Source organism: Gopherus evgoodei, chromosome 2 (assembly GCF_007399415.2).
Source record: "Gopherus evgoodei ecotype Sinaloan lineage chromosome 2, rGopEvg1_v1.p, whole genome shotgun sequence".
In the NCBI taxonomy this organism is placed as follows: Eukaryota; Metazoa; Chordata; order Testudines; family Testudinidae; genus Gopherus; species Gopherus evgoodei.
Genome location: NC_044323.1, coordinates 99,149,168 through 99,176,998, shown reverse-complemented (window position 1 = coordinate 99,176,998; position 27,831 = coordinate 99,149,168). Strand labels below are relative to the sequence as shown.

General features: G+C 38.7%; 1 protein-coding gene across 1 annotated transcript in view; it reads right to left on the bottom strand.

The window, feature by feature from the left end:
• CNTNAP2 (contactin associated protein like 2) overlaps positions 1-27,831 on the bottom strand; it is a 1,679,055-nt gene that overhangs the window by 1,135,777 nt on the left and 515,447 nt on the right. The window contains exon 2 of the mRNA XM_030551435.1: positions 14,117-14,227. Within this exon, the coding sequence (XP_030407295.1) occupies positions 14,117-14,227 (111 nt within the window). The remainder of the gene's footprint in view (positions 1-14,116; positions 14,228-27,831) is intronic.

The window sequence follows — 27,831 nt, the reverse complement described above, 5'->3', positions numbered from 1 at the left end:
CCTGTTTCAGCATTTTACAGTACTAAGAGGTTATAACGGTAGCCAAATAGCTTCCTATTTTGCTACTATATATACCTATTCATAATTTATTTGCAAAGGACAGTGCTCCAGCTACAAACCAGAGGGGAAAAGAGTCCTAATTACCATCAGTACTACCTCACCCCACATATATGAATAAAAGATGCATGTCTTCTATATTTACATTATCTCTCATGTGTTTCATGAGATCAACCATATAAAGGTTGTGACACACTGTACCCCATGTAACCCCTTTTACCCCATATTCACCACTTGTATATCGTTATTTTATAGTTTGTACAACATATGCCTTGTGAGGTATCATTTGAAAACTCAATCTGCTGAACATAATTGTACTTTTATAATGTGTGTACCAAAATGGTATATGAAATTATAAGATTTTACTGTATGATTGTTATGCAGATTTACAAAATATTTCAGTAACACCCACAAGCCAATTACTCAGAAGCAAAGGCATACTGGCTCCCCTGGAAAGTGCTGGAGCCATTACCTGTTTAATTGGACATTCAAAAGAAGGTGGGGGCGGGGAGATATAGACAAAAGAATTTTCAATTCATATAAAGGACAGTTTGCAGAGCAGGAACTGCATGACCCATAACCCAGCAAGGACTTTTTCAGTTAAAAGGGTCAGGATATAAGAAGTGGGGGAGGGAATGCCTCTGGCTACCTCTTTTTCCCGATCTCTACCCATAGGAAAAAGATAGTTTGAAAGACACAGAACCATCATTGAATTGGAGGGTCTGGTCCTAACTGGAAGGCTCTCCAGTTAGCATGGACTGCTGAAAGTTTTTGGGTGAAACATACCTTTTTTCCTTTTACTCTTATTTAGCTTGGTAAAGTTTAAGAAATAGATTGTGATTTTATCTTTTATTTCTTTGGTAATCAATTCTGACTTTGAGGCCTTAACATTTATAATCACTTAAACAATCTAGCTTTAGTCAATTTTTTTTTTTTTATCTAAACCTTTCGTTTTGACTGAAGTATTTGGGGAATCGCTGCTCAGGTTATGCTGGGGCATAATCAGTTTCTTTCACAAACTATTAATGAGCGTGCTCTGTGCAGTACAACAGAATTAGCATCTTTACACTTCCAAAGCATCTCATTTGAATTTTAGCACCTGATTTGCAAAGATGATGTAACCTGGCCTCCTTTTGTTCATGTGTATCCCTGAACATGCAAACACCTTCAGGAGCCCTTTTCCAGCACTAACATTTGCACATTTTTGACCAAATCCAACATCCGCATGAGCAAGTGATAGAGTTTACGTTCACAGAACCCATTTTGTGTTGAGGAATGCTTCAGAAAGCCATATCCAATAAAATCAATAATTAATACATTTTAATGAATCATGGAGGGAAGTGTAGGTGAGAATGTTTGATGCAATGAAAGCATTCAACTCATCTGCATGTGCAATTTGAAGCGGCAGACGGGTCTAAAACTTATGATCAGGAATCCTAGTTTTCCCACGATAAAAAAAAATAAAAATTGTCCAATTAAAACATATTTTAAAAAAACCTCACAAAAATCTTTGTTCTTCCATAATTAAAATGAAGCACTGAATTTTAGTTTCCCTAGCCTATATATAGGTATAGTTAAACATAATGTTTTATTGATATATTTACCATTTTTAAGCAATCTCAAAGCCTACCAGTGCCAACCATTATAATAAAATAAAAAGTATAGAAGTGCAATTTGTATTTCTTACATATCCAAAATATTTCTATGTCTGTATTCTATATTATCAGGGTTTTTTTAAAATGCACAATATAAAGCTCCCACTGTCAGCTCCAAGGCAGGGCTCCCCCTCAGCTGAAATCCTATTCAAACATATAGAATCTGTTTGGCCTACACAAGGTTGTGCTTAGATTTATACAGCCTCCTGTGTAATAAGATTAGGCACCACTGGAATAAGTGATGCTGATACTTTCAGTAAAATGTAGTTAATACTTCTGGTTTTATTTTTTCACAAACTTTAAAAACTAAAGAATCACTGTGAAAATGCAAATTCTGCATTTTCCCAGGGCAAACTGATTTCTAGGATCCCCCTTGCTTATGATTCAACTCATATTTAACATTAATTTATTCTTACATGAAAACTAGGAATGTAGCTAAACTAGTGTGTCTTGAGAGGTGGAATGGAGTAGCAAAAACAGATTCCAAATACCCAGCTGCTTTTTCTTTCAGTGAGTGGATCTCATTAGCAAAAAGCTAATGTGAGCCACGCATAAACTAATATTAGTCTATGCTAACATGAGGTCTCATATAGAGTAGAAACTACTTTTCCGCTAATTAACAATGACACAAAAAGTCATGCAATGAAACTTTTTTGACCTTCATAGATTATATCTGCCTTCTTAATAGACAGCTTGATGATTCTTGCTTTTCAGTACAGTCTCCAACTATGTGAAATATTTTCCCTTTGCAAATGGCAATCTTGGTCCTGTTCTCTGCTTCATTTTGTCAATATTGCCAATGGGTGTTTTTCCCCCACCTACAGTGCCAGGCATGTGAAACAATAAGAGAATGGAAAGAGTAAGATAATTTAAACAAATCGATTAGGGATTCACAGTCTAATACTCAACATTGCAACTGGATCCTTGTACATACAGAGATCCAGTTGCAAAATCAGTGTAGTAGTTATTAGTTATTTTAAGATCTAATTTTTTTTTAAATATTGACTGTTTATTTTAATTTGATATATAAAATAAGCCAATTATGTAACTGAATAGCTTTGTATACAAGTAAGTTACAAATGGGAATATTATCACATCCCTAATACATTCACTGAGTCTTGGTGAATAGATATGGTTTGGTGAGGCTTTATTCATAGTCTGTTCCTCCAGTCCCACTTTAAACAGACTTTTTCTGTTTCTCTGTGTTTTCTCTCTCTCTCTCTCTCTCTCTCTCTCAAAGTTACAACTTCCAGGATTTTTCTTTTGGCAGATTTTTTCTCCCTTCACAAAGACAGTTTTGGGGATCATTGCTATGTTCTGGTCAGTTACTACTTCTTACTGTAGCTTATTCACACAATAGCTTTTCCTACTGTCTCATTATTTCATCAGCATTTGAAAGAGCCTGTGGTTTTAGACAAGTGGTTAGTGTCAATGTTTTACTTGTGCTTTTAAGCATCACTTTTTAAAAATATGCATTTTTATGACAAGTTTTTCATTAGAACCAGATTGTTGAAGCACAGAAAACAAGCACTGAGGTCAACTGAGGGGCAATCACAACTACATCCAAAACAAAAAGGATTGCAAATGCTCACAGAGCTAACATGAACTGCATAAAAAAAAAAAAAGCAGATGTGCCTTGTTATTGACTAGAAAGGTGAGGCATAGGCAGAAAGCAGTATGCAACAGGATGTGGAACAGACAAAAGTGGGATGGAGACATACACAAGAAGCCAACAATATTTGGCCACCACCAAGAATAGCAATGAGGGGGACAAAAGCCTTCACGTTTCTCTTTCTCTGCAACTCAAAACTGGTGAATGATGAACTGAGCCTGAAGTGTTTTTGCATTCAAAAAAGGACCACCACAGAGAATGCAAGTTGCTATTGTATGAATGTTTTATTGGTATTAGTATGGGGCTGTATTACTCATGAGTGCCAAAGTGTTTTCATTTGGATTCATTCAGGGTATAATGGAGCCAAGCTTTTCAAGTAGATAAAATAAAAACATTACTTAAAAAAAAACCTCTCTAAATATTGTGAAGAGTTTTGCCTATAATGCATGTGGCATACACAGGATGACATCGTGTGGTGAAAAGGTTTTATCAGTATTAATTTGGGATGACCTGTATAATTCACTAATGGATTTTACACTCATGAATAATATGGCTATTCCTGATTTTTTCAATGGAAAAATAATAATTTAGTAGATTAATAGAATGTAAGGACATGAAGGACCTTTAGATCATCCACTGTGAGCTCCTGTATATTACGGCCATACATTTTACCTAGTTACCCCTGTACTGAACCCAATAACTTGGGTCTGACCAAATCATATCTTCTAGAAAGGTACTTGGTAATGATTTGAAGTCTTCAACATTTTCACCATTCATGACTTTATAGATAAAGAGACACCCTGACCCAATATTACCAAATCCTGCTTAGATTACAGCACAAGCTTTCAAATGGCCAACATTAAGCTACTCCATCACATTCTCATAGGGCACAATATTGATGGTGGTACAGCCATCCTTCTTCCATTCAGCCTTGGAAAAGGCTTCTTTGGAAAAACAAAATCCTCTGAGTGTATCCGTTTTGTCAGAGAAAGCCAAGACAGAATCACATTAATTCACAGATCTGAAGCCAGGGAAGATTAACAAAGAACAGATAAAAATGCTATCCAGTATTGCTCATCACCTTAGGAGACTACAACTTCCACACTGACAAAGTCTCTGACACAATGGCCCAAAATCCCTTCTAACAGGAGACTTTCACAAGTAATTTATGTATACACACAACAACACTGGTCACAGCCTGGCTCTGATTAGACTTAAAGAAATAGACTTAGAGAATACAAGAATCACACCTCCTTCATGGAGAGACCATTACTTCTTTCCAGTTACAGTTTAAGGTCCACTCCTTAAACTTAATAAACTTTCTAGTCCCTTTCTTGTGGGCACAGCAATATTCCTGAATATTCTCAGAGTAATCCTCATCCAGTCAACAAGTCAATGAGTGGAAAAATAAGTGAAACATTATGACCTTAAACTGGCCAAAGCCATCACCACAACTGGCACCTGAACATCAGAAGCTAGTACCTCTCATTGTGAGAACTGCCAACTACTTCTTAATATATATTACCTGCACTAATGAGACACATGACTGACACTAGCACCTATACAACATACATGGAATTTAAAATACAGTTCTCACCTTTTACACTACAAGACATACACAACACACAGAGATATCAGTCACCACATATACCTCAGATCAATGAAAACATTTGGGAACACATTAGATCACTAATTATAGAGGTTATTGGAATCATCTTTGAAAAGGGAACTCGATCCACCACCCTAAAATCATGCCAGTGTGCCAAGTCCTCAAGAAACCATAACCTGATCCAGTGAACCTTGCCAAATAGTCCCCAGTATAGAACATCCCATTTGTATAAAGGTAATTGAAAATAAATATCAAGTGCCCTATGACTACATCTGTCCATGGCCAAAATCCGCTATGTTGAGCTTTAGACCAGGACATAGAACAGAAACAGTGCTGATTTCACTAATGGATATCTTCTTCTGTCTATGGGCAGGGTGAACACATTCATGCTCATTTTATTTGCTCGATCTATAATATTTGATATATTTATTATATAGGATTGTCATAGAGCAAGAGTCAATAAAACAAAAAAAACCACTGATTGCTCCAATCTTTTCAGGCCACTCAGTAAGGCACAGAACTACTTCTCCGCCATCAGGACACTCACTTGTGGAGTCTCATCAGCCTCTTTTATTTCCCACACAATATTTGTTATCTGTATGAAGCATCAAGGGGAAATTGCGACACATGAATATATATGCCAGAAGCTTCTTGATGAAAGCCAGCTCTATATTTCATTTATTCAGTGATAAGAACTCTATCATTCAGCTGTCCCAGTGCCTGGATAAAAGGCAGCATGAGAAGCCAGGCAACAGTGATGTGTTTGTGGTTAGAGTTTGCAGAATTAACCACAACCACCACAAGCTCACCGCTTTATCAAAGGTGTCTTCCCACAGATGATGAGTTTGGCTCACAGTTGTGGAGAGTGTGTCTGGATTTCTCACTGCTACTGGATATTCAAACTAGCTACAGTGGCCAAAAAATACCTCCTTCCTTCTGCTGCTGCTCAGAAGATAATCTCTCCACTGATCCAAAAGTGCACCTCTGACCTCCTCATTTACACAGTCTACTGGGATTATGTCCAATGTTCCACCCTTCAAGCAGCTTCTGAGAGTTGCCAATTACATTACATGAGCTACATTAGTTAAAACAAGCCACAAAGAAGGTTTCTTTCTTTGCCTGAAAAGTGCACTTTCTTCCCTAAATTAAAATACTTTTAGGTACAAGATGTGCAGCATTAATTTTTGTGCCAGTGACAAGTTTAAGGTCTAAAAGCATGGGAACTGTCAAGGATAGATAATATGCCTTATGTCAGTGGTATTCTGTGAATCTTCTTTACAATGGGATGCAGCCCACTGATTCTATTCATAGCAGGTCACGAGTTATCAGACTTTATGACCTTGACACTGTCTATATAAAAGGTATTGTAGGTAATTTTTTGAAGGTTCTAAAATGAATTACAGTAGTTAACATTTTTCTTTTCCCTTATGCCTCCTACTTAGAATGTTACTAAGGCATGTTAATTTTACAGGAAAAAGAGAAAAATGATATCAGGTTTTTAAAGAACTCTGAAAGCTTTCTTATTCCTCCTCCTGCCCTGGGCAAAATAGGTGTAAAAATACATGATAGTACAGTGCAAAAGTTCTATCATCACCTTTATGGCATGGTTGACATCTATGCCAATCACTTGTTGACTAACAATTAAATCTTTATGACATAATCATGTTTTCTTATGTCTCTCTGTATTTTATACAACACATTAGACATATGTATACACATTTTAAAAAAATATACTGAGAAATGTAAATTTCTCAGGTATAGTACACAGCAGATTACTGACAGAGAAAAAAATATACAAAACTAGAGGCTTCCAGGATCAGTAATATTGGAATTTAGAAGTTATGGCTAAAGAGTAGAATTTAATTTACATCTTAAGAAACTGCGTCCTTGCAAACACTGAATAGCCTGTATTCATAATCTTCTTCAATTGCCAAGTTAAAAAAAGCACCCAAGAATCTTTTCTCTTAGTGATAATTCTATGTCAATAAAACTACAGTATATAAATATTGGATTATGGACAAAGCTGTAAAATAAATGGACATTGGCCAATAGGTTAGTGTCACAATGTGACTCACTTTCAAAGTGATAATTTGACAAATTATGTCCTCTACAAGTATCAAATTTATGCTAATGTAAGCAGGTGCAACTCCATGTAAAGCTAGTAAAGTTACAGCCACATATGCCAGCTGTGAATGGCATCACAAAGGGTATATAAAGTGTTCAACACAACGTGAATGAAAAGTAGTCACAAATATAAACCACACATTACATGTCATAAATGTAAATAGCTGTATTTTGGGAGCAAAAGGTAGCGATACATACAAATGAAAGGGAATAGCAAATGTGTCTCTTTAAATAACACTTTCATATTGAAGGGTAGTGATGAATTCTAGCACAGGGGTAGGCAATCTATGGCACGTGTGCCGAAGGCGGCACGCAAGCTGATTTTCTGTGGCACTCATGCTGCCTGGGTCCTGGCCACTGGTCCAGGGGAGGGAGGGGGAGCTCTGTATTTTAATTTAATTTTAAATGAAGCTTCTTAAACATTTTAAAAACCTTTTTTACTTTACAAACAACAATAGTTTAGTTAATATATAACAGACTTACAGAAAGAGCCCTTCCAAAAATGTTAAAATACATGACTGGCACTGTCATAAACAGATAGCTAAGGATTAATGTTCTTTTACCTGGAAAGGAGCAACCTGAAACACCTGACCAGAGGACCAATCAGGAAACAAGACTTTTTCAAATCTGGGTGGAGGGAAGTTTGTGTGTGAGTCCTTTGTTCTGGTCTTGTGTCTGTCCCTCTCGGCTATGGGAAGGATTTTTCTGTCTCCTGCTTTCTAATCTTCTGTTTCCAAGTTGTGAGTACAAAGATCATAAAACAATAGGGGTTATTGTTTTTTTTTTCTTTTGTATTTACATGTGTGTAGTTGCTGGAATGTTTTGAATTGTGTTCTTTTGAATAAGGCTGTTTATTCATATTTCTTTTAAGCAATTGACCCTTTATTTGTCACCTTAATACAGAGAGACCATTTTAATGTACTTTTTCTTTCTTTTTATATAAAGCTTTCTTTTTTAAGACCTGTTGGAGTTCTTCTTTAGTGGGGAACTCCAGGGAACTGAGTCTGTAGCTCACCAGGGAGTTGGTGGGAGAACGAAGTCAGGGGGAAATCTGTGTGTGGTAGATTTACTAGCCTGACTTTGCATTCCCTCTGGGTGAAGGAGGGAGGTGGAGAGGGAGCTTGGCTGTCTCTCTCGGTACTTGTGTTTCCAGGACTGGAAATAGGGAGGGTGGAATCCCTCTGTTTAGATTCACGGAGCTTGCTTCTGTGTCTCTCTCCAGGAACCCAGGGAGGGAACACCTGGAAGGAGGAGGGGGAAGGGAAATGGTTTATTCCCCTTTGTTGTGAGACTCAAGGAATTAGGGTCTTGGGGTCCCCAGGGAAGGTTTTTTGGGGGGACCAGAGTGCCCCAAAACACTCTAATTTTTTGGGCGGTGGCAGCTTTACCAGGTCCAAGCTGGTAACTAAGCTTGGAGGTTTTCATGCTAACACCCATATTTTGGACGCTAAGGTCCAAATCTGGGAAAAATATTATGACATGGTGGCAGAGGTGGGAAAGATAGAATCCAGAAGCCAGTAGAAATATTATATTTTTCTTTTCTCTGCTAGGGTCTTTTAAGCAGAGAGAAACAGTTTGGTTTCAAAAGGAACCAGAGAGAATTTTTTTTCTCTGCTCTCTCTGGCAGTTGTGGCTTGCATATTAAGCAAGGAACCATTAAGGAACTATTAAGGGTCTTTTGTGACAATAGCACTCCCATTGAGAGTCAGTATCCAGCAATACACATGCAAATACAGTGGTTTTTCTGGTTTACTTTACATTTAAAAGATTAGCTGGAGGAAGAAAGGGAAAAAGGCATTGTTGCTAGGCAGACCCCAGGAGGCAACAGAGAAGCTGCAGTTCAAACAACAAACACCAGAGGGCGCCTCAGCACAAGAAAGCAGAAAACATGAGTTCCAAGGAAAGCCTAAGTCAGGAGAGAGCATGGCAACAAGCCATAGACAAAGAAAATGAACATAAGAGACGGATAGAACTAATTAATGCAGAACTAGCCAAGGAAGAGGCAGCCCACAAAAGAGAACAACAAGCAAAAGAGGCAGCTCACAGAAGGAAACAAGAAGAAGATGCAGCCCACCACAGAAAACTACAAGAAGAGGTGGCCCACCGCCAAGAAATGGAAAAACAACAAAAAGAAAGTGAAGAGAAGGAAAAACAGAGAAAACATGAACTGGAGCTAGCGCAAGCTGGGCTGCATGCTCCAGCCCATCCTAACAACCCTTCGCCAATTATGCTTCCACATCCCAAGAAATTTCCCACCTACAAGGCAGGTGATGACACCGAGGCCTTCTTGGAAAATTTTGAAAGAGCCTGTCTTAGGTACAGCATCCCTGAAGACCAGTACATGGTAGAATTGAGGCCACAGCTCAGTGGACCTCTAGCAGAGGTGGCAGCTGAACACACGAAACCTTAAATTAGAGTGAATAAATGAAGACTCGGCACACCACTTCTGAAAGGTTGCCAACCCCTGTACAAGCACAAAAGGGCACAAGAAAACACTCAGTATTGTATATTAGGTCCAAAGAAAACAGGGAGGTCATGTGGAAGTATCTTTATCACACATTATCATCTCTTTCAGAAGGTAAAGACAAACTAAGATAGAAATATATTTAGAGGATATTAGTAGAGCATATCAAGAAATGAATCTATTTCAGGTGACTTTAGAATTGTTCATAAATGTGATTTACTTCTGTCTTCTCATTCATAACTACATCACCCAATGATATCATTTTCCAGAGCCAATTGATTGAAAGTGCTATACAATTTGATTTTTTGTTTGTTTTTTGGTAACTTGTAAAGCAACTATGTGGGCACAGGATGTAGATTTACAAAGATTTTATCTGGTCTAACAATGGGTTTGTCAATCTAGCAGAGAAAGATATCACATGATCCAGTGGCTGGAAGTTGAAGCTAGACAAATTCAGACTGGAAATAATGCATATATTTTTAATGGTGAGAATAATTAACCATTGGAACAACATTCCAAAAGTCTTAAGGCACTCTCCATCTCACTGGATTGGGGAAGACCTATGGCCTCTGTTATACAGGAGGACAGATTGGGTGATCACAATGGTCCCTTTTGGCCTTACCACCTCCATTGGCTCTGGCTGAATCCTACTCACTGCCTGGGATAGGAAACTTTTGTATCACCCATCCCCAGCAATGTGTGTCCTTTTCCTTTCCACCTTATTTCTTCTCTTTCCTATCCCTCTCCTTTTTCCTTGTGTCTAATAAAAGTCTGACCTAGCTGGTCATGTTTTGCTGCACTGAGCCTGTGACTAAAGAGGTAGTTAAAAGCAATGCCCCAAATAGTGCGATGCCGGTATGAGTCTGCCAGGTCTTGGAGTGGTTAATAAGACCATGTGCTATGCCTGTGTTTCTCCTGCTGTGAGGCGGCACATAAGAGTCAACATCAGACACAGAAGTTACATTTTCTCCCTTTGCTTTTCTTTTTGATCCCCTTTTATGCATTGTCTTGTTTTTTTCTTCTAAGCGGCCGGGAACGGGAAACTGTAGCCAATGGGAGCTGTGGAAGCGGTGCATCCAGGTAGAAGCAGCATGTGGAGACACGTCTCCCCCCAGGGGCTGCAGGAGCATGCTGGCTGCTTCTGGGAGTGGCACGAGGCTGGGGCCACTGCAGACAGGGAGCCTGCCTTAGCCTTGCTGCACCGTCTCCTGGGAGACGTTCGAGGAAGTGCCATCCAGCAGGAGCCTGCACCCCAAGTGCAAGCCCTGAACCCCCTCCCGGAGCCTGTACCTCATGTCCTCTCCTGCACCCAAATCCCCTCCCACACTCCAACCCCCTGCCCTAGCCCTGACCCCCTTCCTGGAGCCAGCTCCCTGTATCCACTCCTGCACCCCAAAACACTGCCCCAGCCAGGAGCCCCCTCCTGCACTCAAACTCCCTCTAAAGAGAGAAAATGTAAGTAATAGGGGAGGGGAAGGGTGTAATACTAGAGTGTGCTGGGTTCTAGGAGACTGTGAAAGGTGTCGAGAAGAGCCATATCTTGGAGGTTTGAGTTTTCAGATTCAAATGTCCAACTAAATTTAGAGGCATGGGTTTAATTACATCCCTCTGAAGAAAACTGCAAGCACCAGTTCACAAATCCCTTGCTGAACCAAGCCTCGCAGAGCCCTAACACTTATATATGAAACTTCATTGAGTATTAAGAAAAACAAAAATTTCTTAAGCATACATCCAGGTAGCTTAGGGTTCAGCCTGTTGCTGTTAGAGTGCATGGCAGACTTAATTTCACTTGCCTGGACTACAGCATATTTTAAGGCACATTAATAAACAGTTGCACATTGTCAGGTGAAAACTTCACATTGGTTCAGCTATTTTGAAGCTAGTACTTATATTAATACTGAAAAGTCAGCACTACAAAGTAGGTTGAGTTCAACTTTTATGGGGTTGGAGTTTAATATTTTACAAGTGCATGTTTCCTTATTTTAAAGTATTTTTTGTTTTTGTCTCTTTCGATGTAATGACTCAACGAGAGAAGATTTCTTCTTCTAGATGGTGCAGTTGCCTAGGGAGCCCATTTCTCAGTAATGGTACTATGAAGTAACAAATCTGTGTTTCTTTACAGTTAATTTGATTAGTGATAGCCCTAATTCCATAATGTTATAAAATAATTCAGCATAACAAGAGAGTTATTTCCCCTTAGCTATAGAAATAGAAACAGAAAGAGAGCTAGTCAGCCTGTCATTTACACTGGTGTAAATCAGGAATTGTTTCAATACCACCAGTGAAAGGGAGAATAGGATTACGTATCCTATATGAACAAACTGAAGTTTGAAACGGGAATAGTCTTAGACTAGTACATCTCTTGAAAGAAGGAAGGATAGCAGTCCTAAGCAATTGCCATTTGAGTGAAGAGATGCCAGAAGAGTAATATTCAAGTGACCGTATATAGTGGAAATTAAATAGTTTGCTCATTAATGACAGTACTACAGACTCATATCACTAAAATGTAGCACTGACATTACAAGATCCCTGCACTGAAGATCTTAAAAGGGTTGGGAAAGGGACGGTAAATCTAATTAAAAGGAAAAGTTAAATATTAACAGGTCCATTTCTTCTCTCACAACAGGGTAAATCAAGAGAAATGATGAACATAAAAGGAAATGCACCAGTGTAAAACAAGTATAAGAACCTACTTCTATCCATTGTACTCATGTTAAGTTGTACTGCTCAAGTAGTCTCATGGATTTATTTGCTTTACATTGAAATCAATGGGCCTACTTGAGGTGCTGAGTGCAAACGGGGTAGCAGAAACAGGGAGAAGAGAATAAAGTCCAAAGTATCTTTAGAATAAAACATTACATTACATAACATATAGAACATTTCAAAGTTCTTTGCAAATGTTAATTAAGCCACGCAACACCTATGTGAAGAAGGCAGCGGGACATTTTAGATGCAGGTTTCAACACAAAGGATGTAAGTGATTCATTAAAGGGCATATAGCAAATTAAAGGCAGACTCTGAAGTAGAAAACTCAGGACTTGTTTCAGATCTATAGAAAACACTGTTTACTGTAATTTAGAATCCTCTCCTACATTTCCCCAGTAACAACATGATAAAAGAAGAATTTCTAATCATTCTACATTTACCCTGAAATGTTTTTCCACAAGCTGAGAGGTACATGACATTTAGGCGTAAATCATCTCTTTTGTTTCTGTTTGGACAATCAGGGTCCAGATGCCCCAAACAGAGAACAGGAGGTCTGGACCCCAAAGAATAAGCAATTGAATCAACTGGTTTTATACGTTGTTGCTGCCCCACTGTTTATCCCTTTTCCAGATCATTTATAAATAGGTCAAGTAAAGTCTTTTATGAAACGTTGTCGTTTTCTGAACTTGATGGTCATTAGGAAATATGTATGCAAGTTATGGGTATAAATATATGTACGTGCAAAAAATTGGAACTGTGGTGCAACTACAGCATCACCTCAACAGGGAGTGAAGCAATCAAGCAGGGAGGGTAATTCTTTTTTAACCCAGTTATAAGTCTTGGCCTTCACAAAACCCCTGGCAACAAGTTCCACAGGCTGACTGTGTGATCTAAAAAAGTACTTCTTATGTTTGTTTTAAACCTCCTACCTATTAATTTCTTCTAGTGACTCGTGGTTCTTGTGTTTTGTGAAGGGATAAACAACACTTCTCTATTCATCTTCTCCATATCGTTCATGATTTTATAGACCTCTATCATACTGCCTTTCAGCCCTCTCTTTTCCAAGGTGAACAGCCCCAGTTTTTTTAATCTCTCCTCACAAGTTCCACACACCTAATCATTTTTGTTGCCTTTCTTTACACCTTTTCCAACTCTAATATATCTTTTTTTCAGATGGAGCAACCAGAACTGCACACAATATTCAAAGTGTGGGCTTTTCCATCTTATCCATCCCTTTCCTAATGGTTCCTAACATTCTGTTAGCTTTTTTAATTGCCACTGCACATTGAGTAGATGTTTTCAGAGAGCTATTCCTGAAGGCTCCAAGATCTCTTTCTTGAGCGGTAACAGCTAATTTGGACCCCATCATTTTGTATGTATAGTTGGGATTATGTTTTCCAATGTGCATTTGCACTTTGCACTTAACATTGAATTTAATCTGCCATTTTGTTGCCCTGTCACCTAGTTTTCTGAGATCTTTTTGTAACTCTTTGCAGTCAGATTTGGACTTAACTTCCTTGAATAATTTTGTGTTGTCTGCAAACTTTGCTGCCCCACTGTTTATCCCTTTTCCAGATCATTTATCAATCTGTTGAACAGCAGTGGTCTCCTTGGGGCACTCTGCTATTTACCACTTTCCATTTTGAAAGATGATAATTTGTTCCTACCCTTTGTTTCCTACCCTTTAACCAGTTACTGATCCATGAGAGTCCCTCTTATCCCATGACTGCTTCCTTAGCTGTAGAGACTTTGGTGAATAAACCTGTTTAAAGGTGGACCACTAAAAATTAATAGAATGACTTTGAAATTGAAAAGAAAACCCCAGTCTAGGGGTTCGTGTATAGTGTTTGCTGTAAGTATATGAATGTTGGGAAGGAAAGATATCTTACCTCCTCTTTTGTTTAGCTTTGCATACCCTGGTGAATAGCTACTAGTCATAGATGATGAACTGCTGAAGGAGGAGTGGGATAATGCTGAGACCAGTGGCTCATCACATTTTTCTGAAAGACAAAAGAAAAGTAATACATTTATTTCCACATTGCTGTTTAAATGTGTCAGACATACTAGAGAGAATCTATACCTTGGCCATCTTTTCTAGTTGCTTGTGTGGCGCTCATTACAAGAGTATCTGAGAGCATCACCATTGTATTATAGACTCCGGAGTAGTAGGGAAGTACTATCATCCCCATTTTGCAGAGGAGGAACTGAGGCACAGGCAATCTACTAGAGATAGAGTCCTAGCCACTTGGATGTCCCTCCTCTCATTAAGAATGCATAAATTAAAAAAAATACCCTACTGCATTTGAAATATCTTTTGGCAAGATAAAATAAAGGCAGTAAACATAATTATAGCAATTATCAGATTAATAGAGGACAATATGTGCACTTTCAATACTTGATCAAGATGTTAATAATCTGACAGTTTTATTCATAATTTATCCAAGAAAATAATTAACTTGTAATCTATGCAGAACTACAGATTGCAGATACAGTGAGAAAAAATGGAAAGATAAGGGATGTGTCTTTTTTTAAGTAATTTTTATAATCCTTTCAAGCACTATCCATCTATTTTGCATAAGATAAAGGTGGTTAACTTGGTGTTATTGTCCAAGATGGAGGAAAAAAAAAATCAGAATTTCTGCTTTGTATAACAAAGAAGAGAGTTTAAAACAAAATCCTTTCCTATTGTTGGATCAAATTATGTAAGTAAAGGTGGAAATGATTGGCTTTAGATATCTCAGTTGCTTAGAACAAGTAATATGTAGATTTTTATTCTAGTTTCTCTCATATTTCTGTGTGAATGTGAAATATATGAGTTTTAATACTCTCCTACATCTTAGGCACAAAAATTACTCACTACAGAAAAATTAAAAATAATTACTCCAAACAGTTCAGATAATTGTTTTAATGCACACACCTCAGCAGAGGCTCTGCTATAAAGGTAAAACATTTCCTGTTTATATGAATACAGAAAGTTAGCTCAATTCCAGATGGGCAGCATCTCTACCACAAAAGCACAGCACTTAATTTTGGTCCAATTAGAAGACCATGATCGAGGAGAGACTAAGAATGGTTCTTGCATGTAGAATGAATTAACTGTAACCTCAAGAGAGGGTGTTTACTATGGGTCAAGTAGAGATCATGAGTGAGGTAAGTCATTTATAATGATTCTGGTCTACTAATATTTCCAGTCACGAATAGTTTCTCCTTTTCTCTTTCTAAATAAGCCAAATGTATCTCTCTATATAATGCAAAAAATGTAAAGAGTTCCACAACTATGAAACAAAACAATAAAATAGAAGGGGATTCTCATTCAAGCTAATTAGTATTTTAACATTTAACAGTCTAATTTAGATGCCCTCACAAATTAGCTATGGTTAGTTAAGAAAGGGGAGAGGGGATATATTTCATATTAGCATAGAAATATAGGCAAACACTAGATAAAAGGACAACTGTTAATTGTTCTAATGACTATAAAGCACATAATTTCTATCTTTAATGACATAATGGGGTTTAGCCAAATTGAAAGAGGGGGAGATTTGCTTTAAATTCTATTTCTTCATTTTGCAAAACAGAACTTTTGATTTTTGTTATTGTTTTAGCCCCTAATTACACAACAGAATGAAGACAGACAGATCTCCGCATTGCTTCAGAGTGAAATTTCAGGTACACACAGAGGCTTACATCAGGGATCTCAAACATGTGCCCCGCGGAGTTATTTCCTGCAGCTGCCAAGCTCCTCTCACCCACCACTCCCGCCCCCCAGTGCCACCTCCCCCGCTCTTCTGCCGACCTCCAGGCACTTAGCGCTTTCCAGGAGGGAGGAGAGAGGAGCGGGGAGCCATGCGCTCAGGGGAGGAGGTGGAGAAGAGATGGGGCAGGGGTGGGGATTTGGGGAAGAGGTTGGAATAGGGGCAGGGAAGGGGTGGGAAGAGGTGGGGCGGGGCAGGGCCTCATGGAAGGGATGGCATGGGGGCAGGGCTGGCGGCGGGGGAGGGGTTGTATCTTTATATGAAAAGGTGTCAGTGATGCAGCCCTCTGGCCAATGTACTAGTCCCCATGCGGCCCTCGTGGTGATTTGAGTTTGAAATCCCTGGCTTACATGGTGGTCTCATTGAATCCTGAACAGTGGCATCACAATAGCACATGAGAACTAGAATGAGCACTGGTTCAACTGCTCATTATAAATATTATCAAAAACTTAGACTTTTTCCCCTAGTGAGTTATTCATAAACAGAACATTTTCTAATGTATTTGGTAATTGTAAGTATTTGTCAAGCAGTTTGGATAAATCATTTTTGGCCTATAGCTTGTTCAGAAAATTGTTTATTTCAGCAGTTCATTCTAGTGCTATGTGGCCAGCCATGTAAGTCACATGACATTATCTCTGATCCTTGGTTGGATGATTGAAACACTTTCAGAAAAATATTTAATGACAAAGTGCAACTAAGAAATAAATTTCCAGGACAAGTTTTTTTGCTGATAATCAATAATAAACAAGATCCAAAGTCTCTGAATATTGAATACTCACTATTAATGAATATTATGATTACATTTTGAGTTGACCTTATGACTTAAATTTACAAAACGTTTCATGCATCAGGGGCTCTGTTTTCAATTTAGTTTCTTATCTTACACTACTTGACCAACTGGCCTAGAAACTAATTACAAACCAAAAGTTTAGTTGGCCAATCAGCTACAATGGATGACAAATAAATAAATGAAGGGGGTTTTTTTTGTTTAGTGTAGGTATTAGTAATAAGGGCGTCAGAGAGAGAGAAAGAAAAACTTAGACTTGTTTTTATCTTGTCGGTGGACCTTCCGGTAAATACCATACTGCTTAGGAATCAACACACCTATTTTACAAACCTATCAGAAAGATTGCAGTTCCTACTTTATCTCATCTACACTAGGAATGAATGAATAACTGATGTAAGCACAGAAGAAAAGGTTTATTATGATGAGGATGCTACATGATGTCTGATCCTTCATTCCTTGCACATTCAGACCTCCTATTAGACAAAGGTTATATTAAAAAACCACATTCTTCAATATCTTTTTATCATCAAATCCTTAATGTTATGTGCTTTTTCTCTGTAGTTCCACATTTTCTGGACCATAAACCCTTTTATGCAATATTTCCTTTGAGGAAAAAAATGCCTGCATCTTGATATGAAAAAAAGTAGAAATGAGAAAATCTATTTATAAAGTACATTAACAAAATACAATAGATCTCTCTAGTGTCAGAACTAGATAGAGATCATTGAACATAATGGGAGGCTATGGGTAGATTCTTAAGAATATTTGTGGAATAAAAGATTTATCCTGATGGCACGTTGAAAAATATGAAAAAAGGTAAAGTGGAACATTTCAACCGAGTCCTTCTTTCCAACAATTATCTATATGGGAAACTTAAAACTGGATTTTAGACAAGCTGTTCAGAGACAGCACTCTACAGCTGAAAGAGATAGCTCCGCAGAGCAGGCGCTGATCAGAAGCTCTGTTCTCTCACCAGTTCTGGTAGCCAATGAGAAGATCATAACATATAAGGGCTTCTCCTCCCATTTGGAAATGTCCATTACTGCTATTGCACTTTAAATAAATCAAAAGAAAAATATATAAACATGATTAGAAATGGTGCTACTATTGAAATCACTGTCCCTTGTATGTAATGTCCATGTGGGCACCTCACATAGTCTCTCCCAAAAGATAGAAGGAATGAAATAAGGAAGCTGAAAATGAAATTGGACCCCTGTAAGCAGTGCCATGGCAACATATTCTAGGCCTGGTTTGAAGACTAAAATCTGCCCTCCACTGTGAAAAACAAAAACAAAGAAACTTGCAGTCACTACTAAGTACTTGTACAAAAGTAGCCTTCTGTAAAGCACTCTCATTAATCAGCTAAACCCAGTCTTATCTACCTTGCTTTCCAGTTCTCTCTCTCTCATTCTCTCTCTCAAAACAAACACAACCAACAACAAAACACAAACTAGATCACATAATTTTTCCTGCAGTATGGACTCTCTTAGATAGGTCTGGGTTAATTGTAGCTTTCTGAAAAACTCCTTTCATTAGCAGACACAGACCCTGAAAGACAGCAAAAAATAGACAGCGCTGGGTCTGTGCTAGGAAAACTCACATCTAAAGACCTTTTCTGAATGAAGCCAAGGAGATCAACTGGCTCCTTCATTTCCAAGTCATCCTTAAAGACACACAGACAAAAAACTGGCTAAGAAATCTGTTTTGCTTTTAGAAGGCTCAGAGTAGCTGCTTACTAAGTTTCAAGCATGCCTCTTTGGATAAGTCTACACAGGAAGCAGGAGCTCACAGCAGCAAGTATTAGAGCCAGGGTATACAAATGCAGGCTTCTGATACGGTGCTAAAAATAACTGTGGAATCAGATTCATAGACTCTAGGACTGGAAGGGACCTTGAGAGGTCATTGAGTCCAGTCCCCTGCCCTGATGGCAGGACCAAATACTATCTAGACCAGCCCGGATAGACATTTATCTAACCTACTCTTAAATATCTCCAGAGATGGAGATTCCACAACCTCCCTAGGCAACTTATTTCAGTGTTTAACCACCCTGACAGTTAGGAACTTTTTTCCTAATGTCCAACCTAAATCTCCTTTGCTGCACTTTAAGCCCATTGCTTCTTGTTCTAACCTTAGAGGCTAAGCTGAACAAGTTTTCTCCCACTTCCTTATGACACCCTTTTTGATACCTGAAAACTGCCATCATGTCCCCTCTCAGTCTTCTCTTTTTCAAACTAAACAAACCCAATTCTTTAAGCCTTCCTTCATGGGTCATGTTCTCTAGATCTTTAATCATTCTTGTTGCTCTTCTCTGGACCCTCTCCAATTTCTCCACATCTTTCTTGAAATGCCGTGCCCAGAGCTGGACACAATACTCCAGCTGAGGCCTGACCAGCGCAGAGTAGGATGGTCACCCCCCTTCCTAGGTTTCAGAGCCTGAGCTCCAGCCCAATTCTGAACATTTACACAGCTAGTTTTAACACTATAGCACAAGCCCAAGTGTGTAAACCTGGGCTCTGAGACTTACTGCCACAGGTTGCTCCTTACTGCATAAATGTATTCTAAGGTCTTTGCTGCTGAGACTTTTCAGTTTCTCACCCATCAAAAAAACAAACTTTTCTCCAACTTCATCCTAATGCCCATTTGTGTTACATTGTGGCTAAGAGGGGGGATGAAAACCTCAAATTCAAGAACTTTTTTGGGATCTGTTGACCTTTCATATGGCTTTGTTTTCTCCATCGAAATCTTTTCTTTTTGAACTTTGTGGCTATTCTAAATGTTTCAGCCTGTGAAGCAGCAGCTTCCTTACATCCAATGAACCCAGAAGACCATAATTCTGGTAAAGCATCTGAAAGGCCACTAAGCCTACGTCCACACTACAGCTTTAAATCGATATTAGTAAAATCGATTTTATAAAACAGGTTTTATAAAATCGATTTTATGCGTCCACACTAGGGCACATTACTTCGGTGGTGTGCGTCCATGGTCCCTGGGTACCATCGATTTCCAGAGCGGTGCACTCTGGGTAGCTCAGTAAAAGAATAGGACCAATAACTTCTATATCCGTCCACACTAACCCTAAATCGATTTAGTAATATCGATTTTAGGGTTACTCCTTTCGTTTAGCTGGAGTACAGAAATCGATTTTAAGACCCCTTAAAATCGATTTTAAGTGCCTTGTAGTGTGGACGGTTACAGCGTTAAATCGATTTAACGCTGTTTAAATCGATTTAACGCTGTAGTGTGGACCTGGCCTAAGTAAATTGAACGTCAATATCTGGACACAACGTTTTGCTCACAAAGTTAATTTTTGATAAAACAGTATAAAACATTTTGGGCAAAACCACACAGACAAAAACACTGAAATGTTCTCTTGCAATCTATCATCTCCCAGTTTAAATTCTGGCATACGACTGGGTGAAGCTTTGATCTCAGCAAAACATCAAGAACGCCCCTGAATCCGATTTCATAGTGGATGGATTGCCTCTGCCCTTGCTGACCATCTCATTGTAATATGGTGTTTTACTGTAATACTAATGTCCTTTTTCAACACATCCTAATGACTCAGTGAGTGCAACACATGGGAGGAAATATGTGTACTGATTTACCTGCTCAATTCCATTTTGAACACTTTTGTATACTGCAGCCATATCAGCTCCGTTGTCACAGATGTGTCCCTTGCAAATCAGCCTATCTAAACATTATTTTTTCTGCTTCTCTAAAATAGCATCCATAATATCCTGTCCTGTTTTGGCCTGGATAGCAACAAAATCTATAAAACATGAAACAGGGCCCTGACTATACCATTCGGGACACACTTGGGGCACTACATGGATATTGTTAGGGCTCTATTCAGAAGAAAAAGTGAGAAATAAACCTCTTCTCCTTGCAAAAACAAACAAAAAAAATAACCCAGGGCCCTTTATGGGCCTAGGCCAGGGATTCTCAAACTGGGGGTCGGGACCCCTTAGTGAGTTGTGAGGTAATTCCTGGGGGGGTTGTGATCTGTCAGCCTCTACCCCAAAACCTGCATTGCCTCCAGTATTTATAATGGTGTTAAATATATAAAAAGTGTTTTTAATTTATAAAGGGAAGTCGCACTCAGAGGCTTGCTATGTGAAAGGGGTCACCAGTACCAAAGTTTGAGAACCACTGGCCTAAACAGTTCCTCTGAAAGAGGGCCTAACTCCCTTTGCATGTCCTTGCCTGTAGGTCAATAATTTAGATATCCATCTTGTGAATGTAATGGCTATTTTAATCACTAGCCTTTCACCAACATGCCACATGTGATGCATATGCCCTTCATACACTTTGAGGCTACAGCTTGGCTTTTCCAGTGGCTTGAAATGGCCAGGGTTGGGAACAAGTTGCGTAAATTATGTAGATTTCCTGCGGTGGTGTTGTATGCTTTCCAACATGCACTTTTCAACTATATCAATTTTTAATACTTATCTTGGGAGAGCATCTAATAAGCAGGAAAAGAAACCGCAAAAGATCTCACTTTCAGGTTGCCAAAAATCACTCTCATTTATAAATCTCTCTTTATGCTAAAAATCTCCCTTAAGTGGACTTGTGAGTTAAAAGAAAGGGTTCTATTTTAAATGACTAGACTGCTAAAATGCTATTAGAATTGCTTTAATAACTTATGATAGTATATAGCCCAAAATAATTTAAATTAAAAGCTCGCTTATGTAGGGCAAGAGAACATTTCTAAACCTGAATGAGATTTCCACTATAACCTAACTTCATAGCCAGAAACGGTGTGATGCTATAGCAGGGGACAAATCAAGGAACCTCAGTTTTCAGTTTTCACTGTTTTCTGCAGAATCCAGTTTTTCACTTACTAAAAACAGAATCATAATCCTTTCTGATAGAGATATACAGTTGTCTTCCCCATATAAGTCAATGTACTGTGACCTGTTAATCAATTACAGAACAGTGCCTCCAGCCAGAAATAGCAGCTACAAAGGAATAAACTCTACCCCACACCATTTATATCATAGCTGTGTTAATGCCAAAGAGAGCTTGGGACTGCTTAAATGTTATCATTATAAAGCAAGAGTAGTCTTCTTCTCTACTCCATTTTGTCCTAATAGCCTTGGCAACAAGAGCTTCTGCAACCATAATAGATATAATGTAACTTCAGTTGCACTTACATTCCAGTTCTGAGGAAAGAGCGAGTGTTTTTTTCCAAAAGGGCTCTTTATATGGGCAGGCAAAGGCAGAAAATTGTATGCTTATGTCCTGCTCTTTACCGTGGGTGAAATTCACCCCCATGCAGAGAACACACACAAGTCCCGTGCACCACTTAGGAGAGAAAATCCTGTCACCACTGAAGTCATTGATAAAACTACTTCAGTGGGGTTAAGATTTTATTCAAGACCTCTGAAATTTCATTAAGTTTGGAGTTCCACCTGAAACACTGATTGAACCTGTCATTTTGTTTAACTAATGATACCAAAACCACCAGTCTTCAAGTGCTTTAGAGTGACCAAATCTACACTAGACTTGAATCTGACACATTCTGTATTCATTTGGTAAAGCTAGGAACATTGATCAGAGATGGACATGGATTTTATTGTCATTCCTGCATACCTGTAAACATTTTGAAGTTGCTGTTCTTTTGTGGATTTTAACTTTGAACTCAAAGGATGAGAGAGATTACAAAGCTAGGACTGCTCCTAAATTATGCAAGAGGCCTGCATTCTTCAGCACTCTGGTGCTACAAAATGGAAATTCTGCATTGACTACAAATAAATATAATAGGGGTTCTTTCTGTGGCAAATTCTAGGACTGTGAAATAACTGAGAATACACAGAATTTTTCCAATATGGCCACTGCTCACACTTCCACTTGAAAACGTCCATGAATGTGCTCAATGCGATTTTTGGTCTGTACATTAGCAATTAGATTCCAACATGGTTCATTTGAAGCTAAACTTTTTGAACTTCAGGGATTGCGAGAATCCACGTGAACCATACATAAAGACCTGCCAGACACTTGGAACTAATTTTAGAAAGGTTCAGATAGCTCTTTGGCAATGACCAGATTCTTGTGACACAAGCTGATAACTGAATGGAAGTCTGCAGAAATAAATTTCCAATGTAAATGACTCACTGCCCTTCCCTTGATATTTTTAATTTAATGCATTTTTTTTATTTTTGAATGTCTCCAGTTTTTGACATGACTCATTGTTTCAGTGCACTTTTTAAAGTCTGGCAAACTGAAGCAATGAGCAAGAGATAATTGTGCTATTTTTTTAAAGCCTATATTGAGTCACATTACAGCATCAATCATTCAGAAGATGCCAAAAACATCTGAAGCAAAGTCAGCACTTTCTCTATGCATTTTCTCCTGTCATCTCAAACTTTTATACCTAATAAACATGGTGGTTCATATAATAAAGGCATCTGGAACGAGACTCACAAAACGCTGTTAAATCTGTAGGCCTAGATTCACTCTTACTGATACAGGAAGGTGCAAATCATCCCTTCTTGCAACAGCCTTGTCTACTGTGCACTTCACTGGAAATCACCTAGGAAACTAAACCAAACTGGAAATTCATTAATACCCTCTACCAAACCCAGAAAGATAGGGTGCGAATGGGTGAGATTCATGGTGGAGGGCAGAACAGGAAAAGGCCCTCATCTGCTTTGCTTTCTGTCATCAAATGCTCTATGCCCCAGCCACCACACCCAAGCTCCGAGGCAGGACTAGGACCATCTATGAGAGACCCCCTGTTAGGGGTACTGCTTCATTAGCTGACTGTTACAACAGACGCACACACCCCTCTGCGGGCATCCTCCTGCCCGATAATCACTGCTAAGGCCACATGCATTAATCTTCACTTGTGGCTCCACAGATACATAGATGGCAGAGACTGTCTAAGGGTTTTATTAAATCTTCATGTCCCTTAGCCACATCTCTTCTTCCAGCAGACTCCTCAAGTTGATGGTATTAATTACCACTTAATGCCCTCTCTGGGCTGACTTTCTGCCACTCAGTGACCTCCATCATATTCTGCACCAGCAGAAGCTAGAGCAGACTGAGTAACTATAGTCAGTATATTAAAAAGTAACATGCAGATTGAATAGTGCACACTGGAGTTTGGATTTTGCAAGAAAATATGCAGATAAAAGAAAAGCTGATTATTACTAAATAGAAAAGTAAGGATTACTGTGTGTTATTCATAATATGTATTGCCATATAAAAAGATGCATCTGAAAACTAAGAACTTAATTCTGTAAACATTTATGCATGTGAACTTTACAATTAACATCACTGACTTTTGGTGATACAAGAAACATGGGGAGGGGAGAATTCTGCTTTTTGTTTGTTTGCAGAAGGGTACTCAAGTGCTTAGTGTCCTAACTGCAGAATATGACTTCTCTAACAATGTTAACTTTTCCCATTGGAGTGGTCTTTTTGGAGTAGCTATAAAGGGACTTTCTCCAGATCACGCTTATTTTCTTTATGTTCAGATAGAGCTGGCATGGGTGGGCTAGAAACAGCATGAGGAAGTGTCTGTCTGGACTTTTTAAGTAGCAAGAGTAGTAGGCATTTCCTTGCTGCTTTTCAGGGATGTGCTGGAAGGGCATCTGGGGTGCTCCCAGGAGTCCTTGCCAAAATTCTGAAGGGAAGATGGGGATGATTTCCAGCCATCAGATGGGGAAAAGAAATCTCTAGTAACTAGTAAGATGCAGCTGTTAATAATTACTTATCCCTGGAGCTCTTAAAAGTACTTCTGAAGAGCAAATGGTTTCCCTTTTGAATAGTCCAGATTGCACCAAAGTGTACATGTTTTCAAAAATATTCAGATAGGCCTTGTGTAATTTATAGGGAGGGATGAGTATGATGACCTTATACAAGTTAAATACCATGTTACCCATTTTTGGGAACAAGGTAAACACACTTCCAACAAAGCACAGCTAAACCAAAGTTTGTTTGATTGGTGCATCTGGGTCATTCTGTTTGCCTTTTCCCAGTTCGTAGGAAAAGAGCTCACTTCCAAGTCTCAGCTCCCCTGAGGAACTACTGTGGAGTATCTCCCCCAGCCATTCTTCCTCCCTCTTCCGTTAAGTCTCTGACTTTCCTTGAATATCATGTCTGCTCATGTAACTTGCATCTGATTGCTAAACTTATTCCCATTAGCTGGGAAGTGAGTTATACCTAGCATAAGTGAGGCTGAGCCCAGCTCTTCTTAAAGGATCAGCTCACACTGTAATAGAGCCCCTTCTGAATCATACCAACACATCACTGATGCTATCATAATGTTGCTGCTGGTCAGCTGTTTTAAGTAAAAACCATTACTGTCAAGCCCGGATTTGGGTAATAAAATATGTGTACTCTGTGTTGTTTAGGGAAGATCGGGAGTGATATGCAAACTGGAGAGGCTGTCTAGATCAGATGTGGCAAGGGTAAGTTACTGCAATACTTGCAACTGACTGTTTGCTGGGTTTAAAATTGCTGCAGCCATTTGTAACAGAAGGGGAAAGAGATGAGTCTATGTGAAGTGAAGTGTTAAAATACAACATCTCAGCCACGAAATATAGAAAGTCATGACTTTCTGACCAAAAAAAAAAAGGGGGCTTTTAATCTTCTGATTTTCCCTGTGTAAATAACAGGTCAGTGGGGCATAAGCACCAGCATTGCACCATATAAGCAGAAATTTTAAATATTACGTACTAATTACACAGAGAACAGTAGAATACAAGAAAACTATAAAGCCATTTTTAAAAACATTATTAAAAACACAAAATAGCCAGTTTTAAAATAGGAATCATAATGCAAATGTAGGGTGGAGGGTGGGAAGAAAGGCATATCAGCATGGATTAATGTTGTACCATGTGATAAATGCTAGCTAAACTGAAGTTCACCTGAAGAAAAGCTCCGTGTAAGCTTGAAACTTTATCTCTGTAACAGAAGTTAGTCCATTAAAAGCTATTACCTCACCCACCTTGTCCCAGTTTAACTAAAGACCATTTTGTTCCCTTTGAATATTCAGAGAGGCATGTCTGCAGCATGCTCGGAAAGACTAGGCCATCAAGCAGTTGCGAGAAGCAAGAGGTCATGAGACTGCCAAAGTCACTCTGGAATTAGGATAAAGATACATGGGAGCTGGTTTATCTCCTTCTCAGAATCAATATGAATATTAATAGGACTCTTTTTGGATTGCAGACACATCAGTTTCTTGAGACATCCATCCTTGCCATGGTACATAAAATGATTTTATAATATAAAGTGAATGCATGTCTTATTCACCAGAGTGCACCCACCTCAAAGAGAAAGAATAAATAAGCATAATTTGCTGGAATGTTTTATGAGCTGTTTTGGCTGTCTATTTTAAGTGATGCTAATCTAAGGATGGGATACCACAAAGTAGCTTGTGGTCAATGGCAGCCAATCTAACAAAGAAGTTCTGGACAACGTTATTGAGGAGGACAGCCCGAGCAGGTTTAACAGTGGCTATAAAAGGGAAGACAGTCTTGGGCAACTGCCACAGCTCCAGGCTGAGGATAATAAAGCTCTAGCTAAAGGCTTCTTCATTATAGAACAGAAACACGTAGCCTTTTCCATTGTGTTCTAAAAAAACCTGTTGATGCAAATAATGACTATATATGACAATGGTTGACAAAGGTCAAGCTAGGTACACCTGATTCCACATACCATTAAGCTACCCTGCCAACCTAGTAAGCACTATTGCATTAACTATAGCATCAAATAAGTAAGGAGATTGCAATGAATAAAAAAATGCAAAGGACGGGAAAGAGAAATATTTGCAAATGAGGCTGGCTATCAGTTTTTGATAGATTTTGGATGGTTTTGTTAACCTTTGTTCAATGCCTGGTCTATCAAGGACCCCTTGAGAAAGGGTTATGACTGGCTAACACTGTAGGTTTGGTTTGGTTTTTGTTTTGTTTTGTCTTTTTCTATATATGCTGAATCACAAGCCACCATCATCACCTTCATGGTTAGCCAGCCAATTCCGCTAGTCATTAGTTTTTGGGATGTGTTGCATCACAAGTCAATATCCACCCACCCACCCCTTCATGGTCAGCTGGCCAGTTACATTGGGTTGGTAGAGGAGAAACAGAGAAGCATAGCTTCAACTTGTTTCTGTCAATTTTTTGTTGGCAACATTATAGGTGGTACTCAAGAGCAGTCTTATTCTAAGTGAGTTCAGAATCAGACTTTACGGGTCTTAAAAACTGACAGGTATTTGATCTCCTGATTCCTAGCATTGTACTTCAGCCACAAAACTCTTCTTCCTCTGTCATCTTTGAGGAGAAAACTGTTCTTTTCTCTGATGGTTAAATTATATAATATGCTAAAGCATAATCCATAAATGGTTAAGTAATAAAACACTGATTAACAGACTATACAGAATGTAATAGATTTCATTACAGGTGTAGAAACTGTACAAAAGAACAGAAACTAAGCCTTATTTCTAGTTATCTTACAGACACATACACACAATTACAAAGGGATCTCACAAAACTGGGCAACCAGGCAACAAAATGGCAGATCAAATTCAGCATTGATAAATGGAAATGATATACAACAAAATGATGGGGTCTAAATTAGCTGTTACCCCTCCTCGTCCTCCTCCAGAAAGAGATCTTGGAGTCATTGTGAGTAGTTCTCTGAAAACATCTGCTCAATGTATAGTGGCAGTCAAAAAACTAACAATGTTAGGTACCATTAGGAAAAAAGATCGATGAGGCAGAAAATATGAGAATACCACTATATAAATCTATAGTAGGCCCACCCCTTGAATCCTGTGTGCAGTTCTGGTTGCCCCATCTCAAAAAAAGCTAGATTGGAACTGGAAAACAGAGAAGGGCAAGAAAAATGATTAAAAGGGCATGGAACAGCTTCCATATGAAAAGAGATTAACGTAGCTGGGACTGTTCATCTTAGAAAAGAGATGACTGAAGGGGGATATAATAGAGGCCTATACAATTATGAATGGTATGGAGGAAAAGTGTTATTTACCCTCACATATCTCAAGAACCAGCGGTTACCCAATGAAATGAATAGGCAGCAGTTTTAAAATAAACATAGTAAG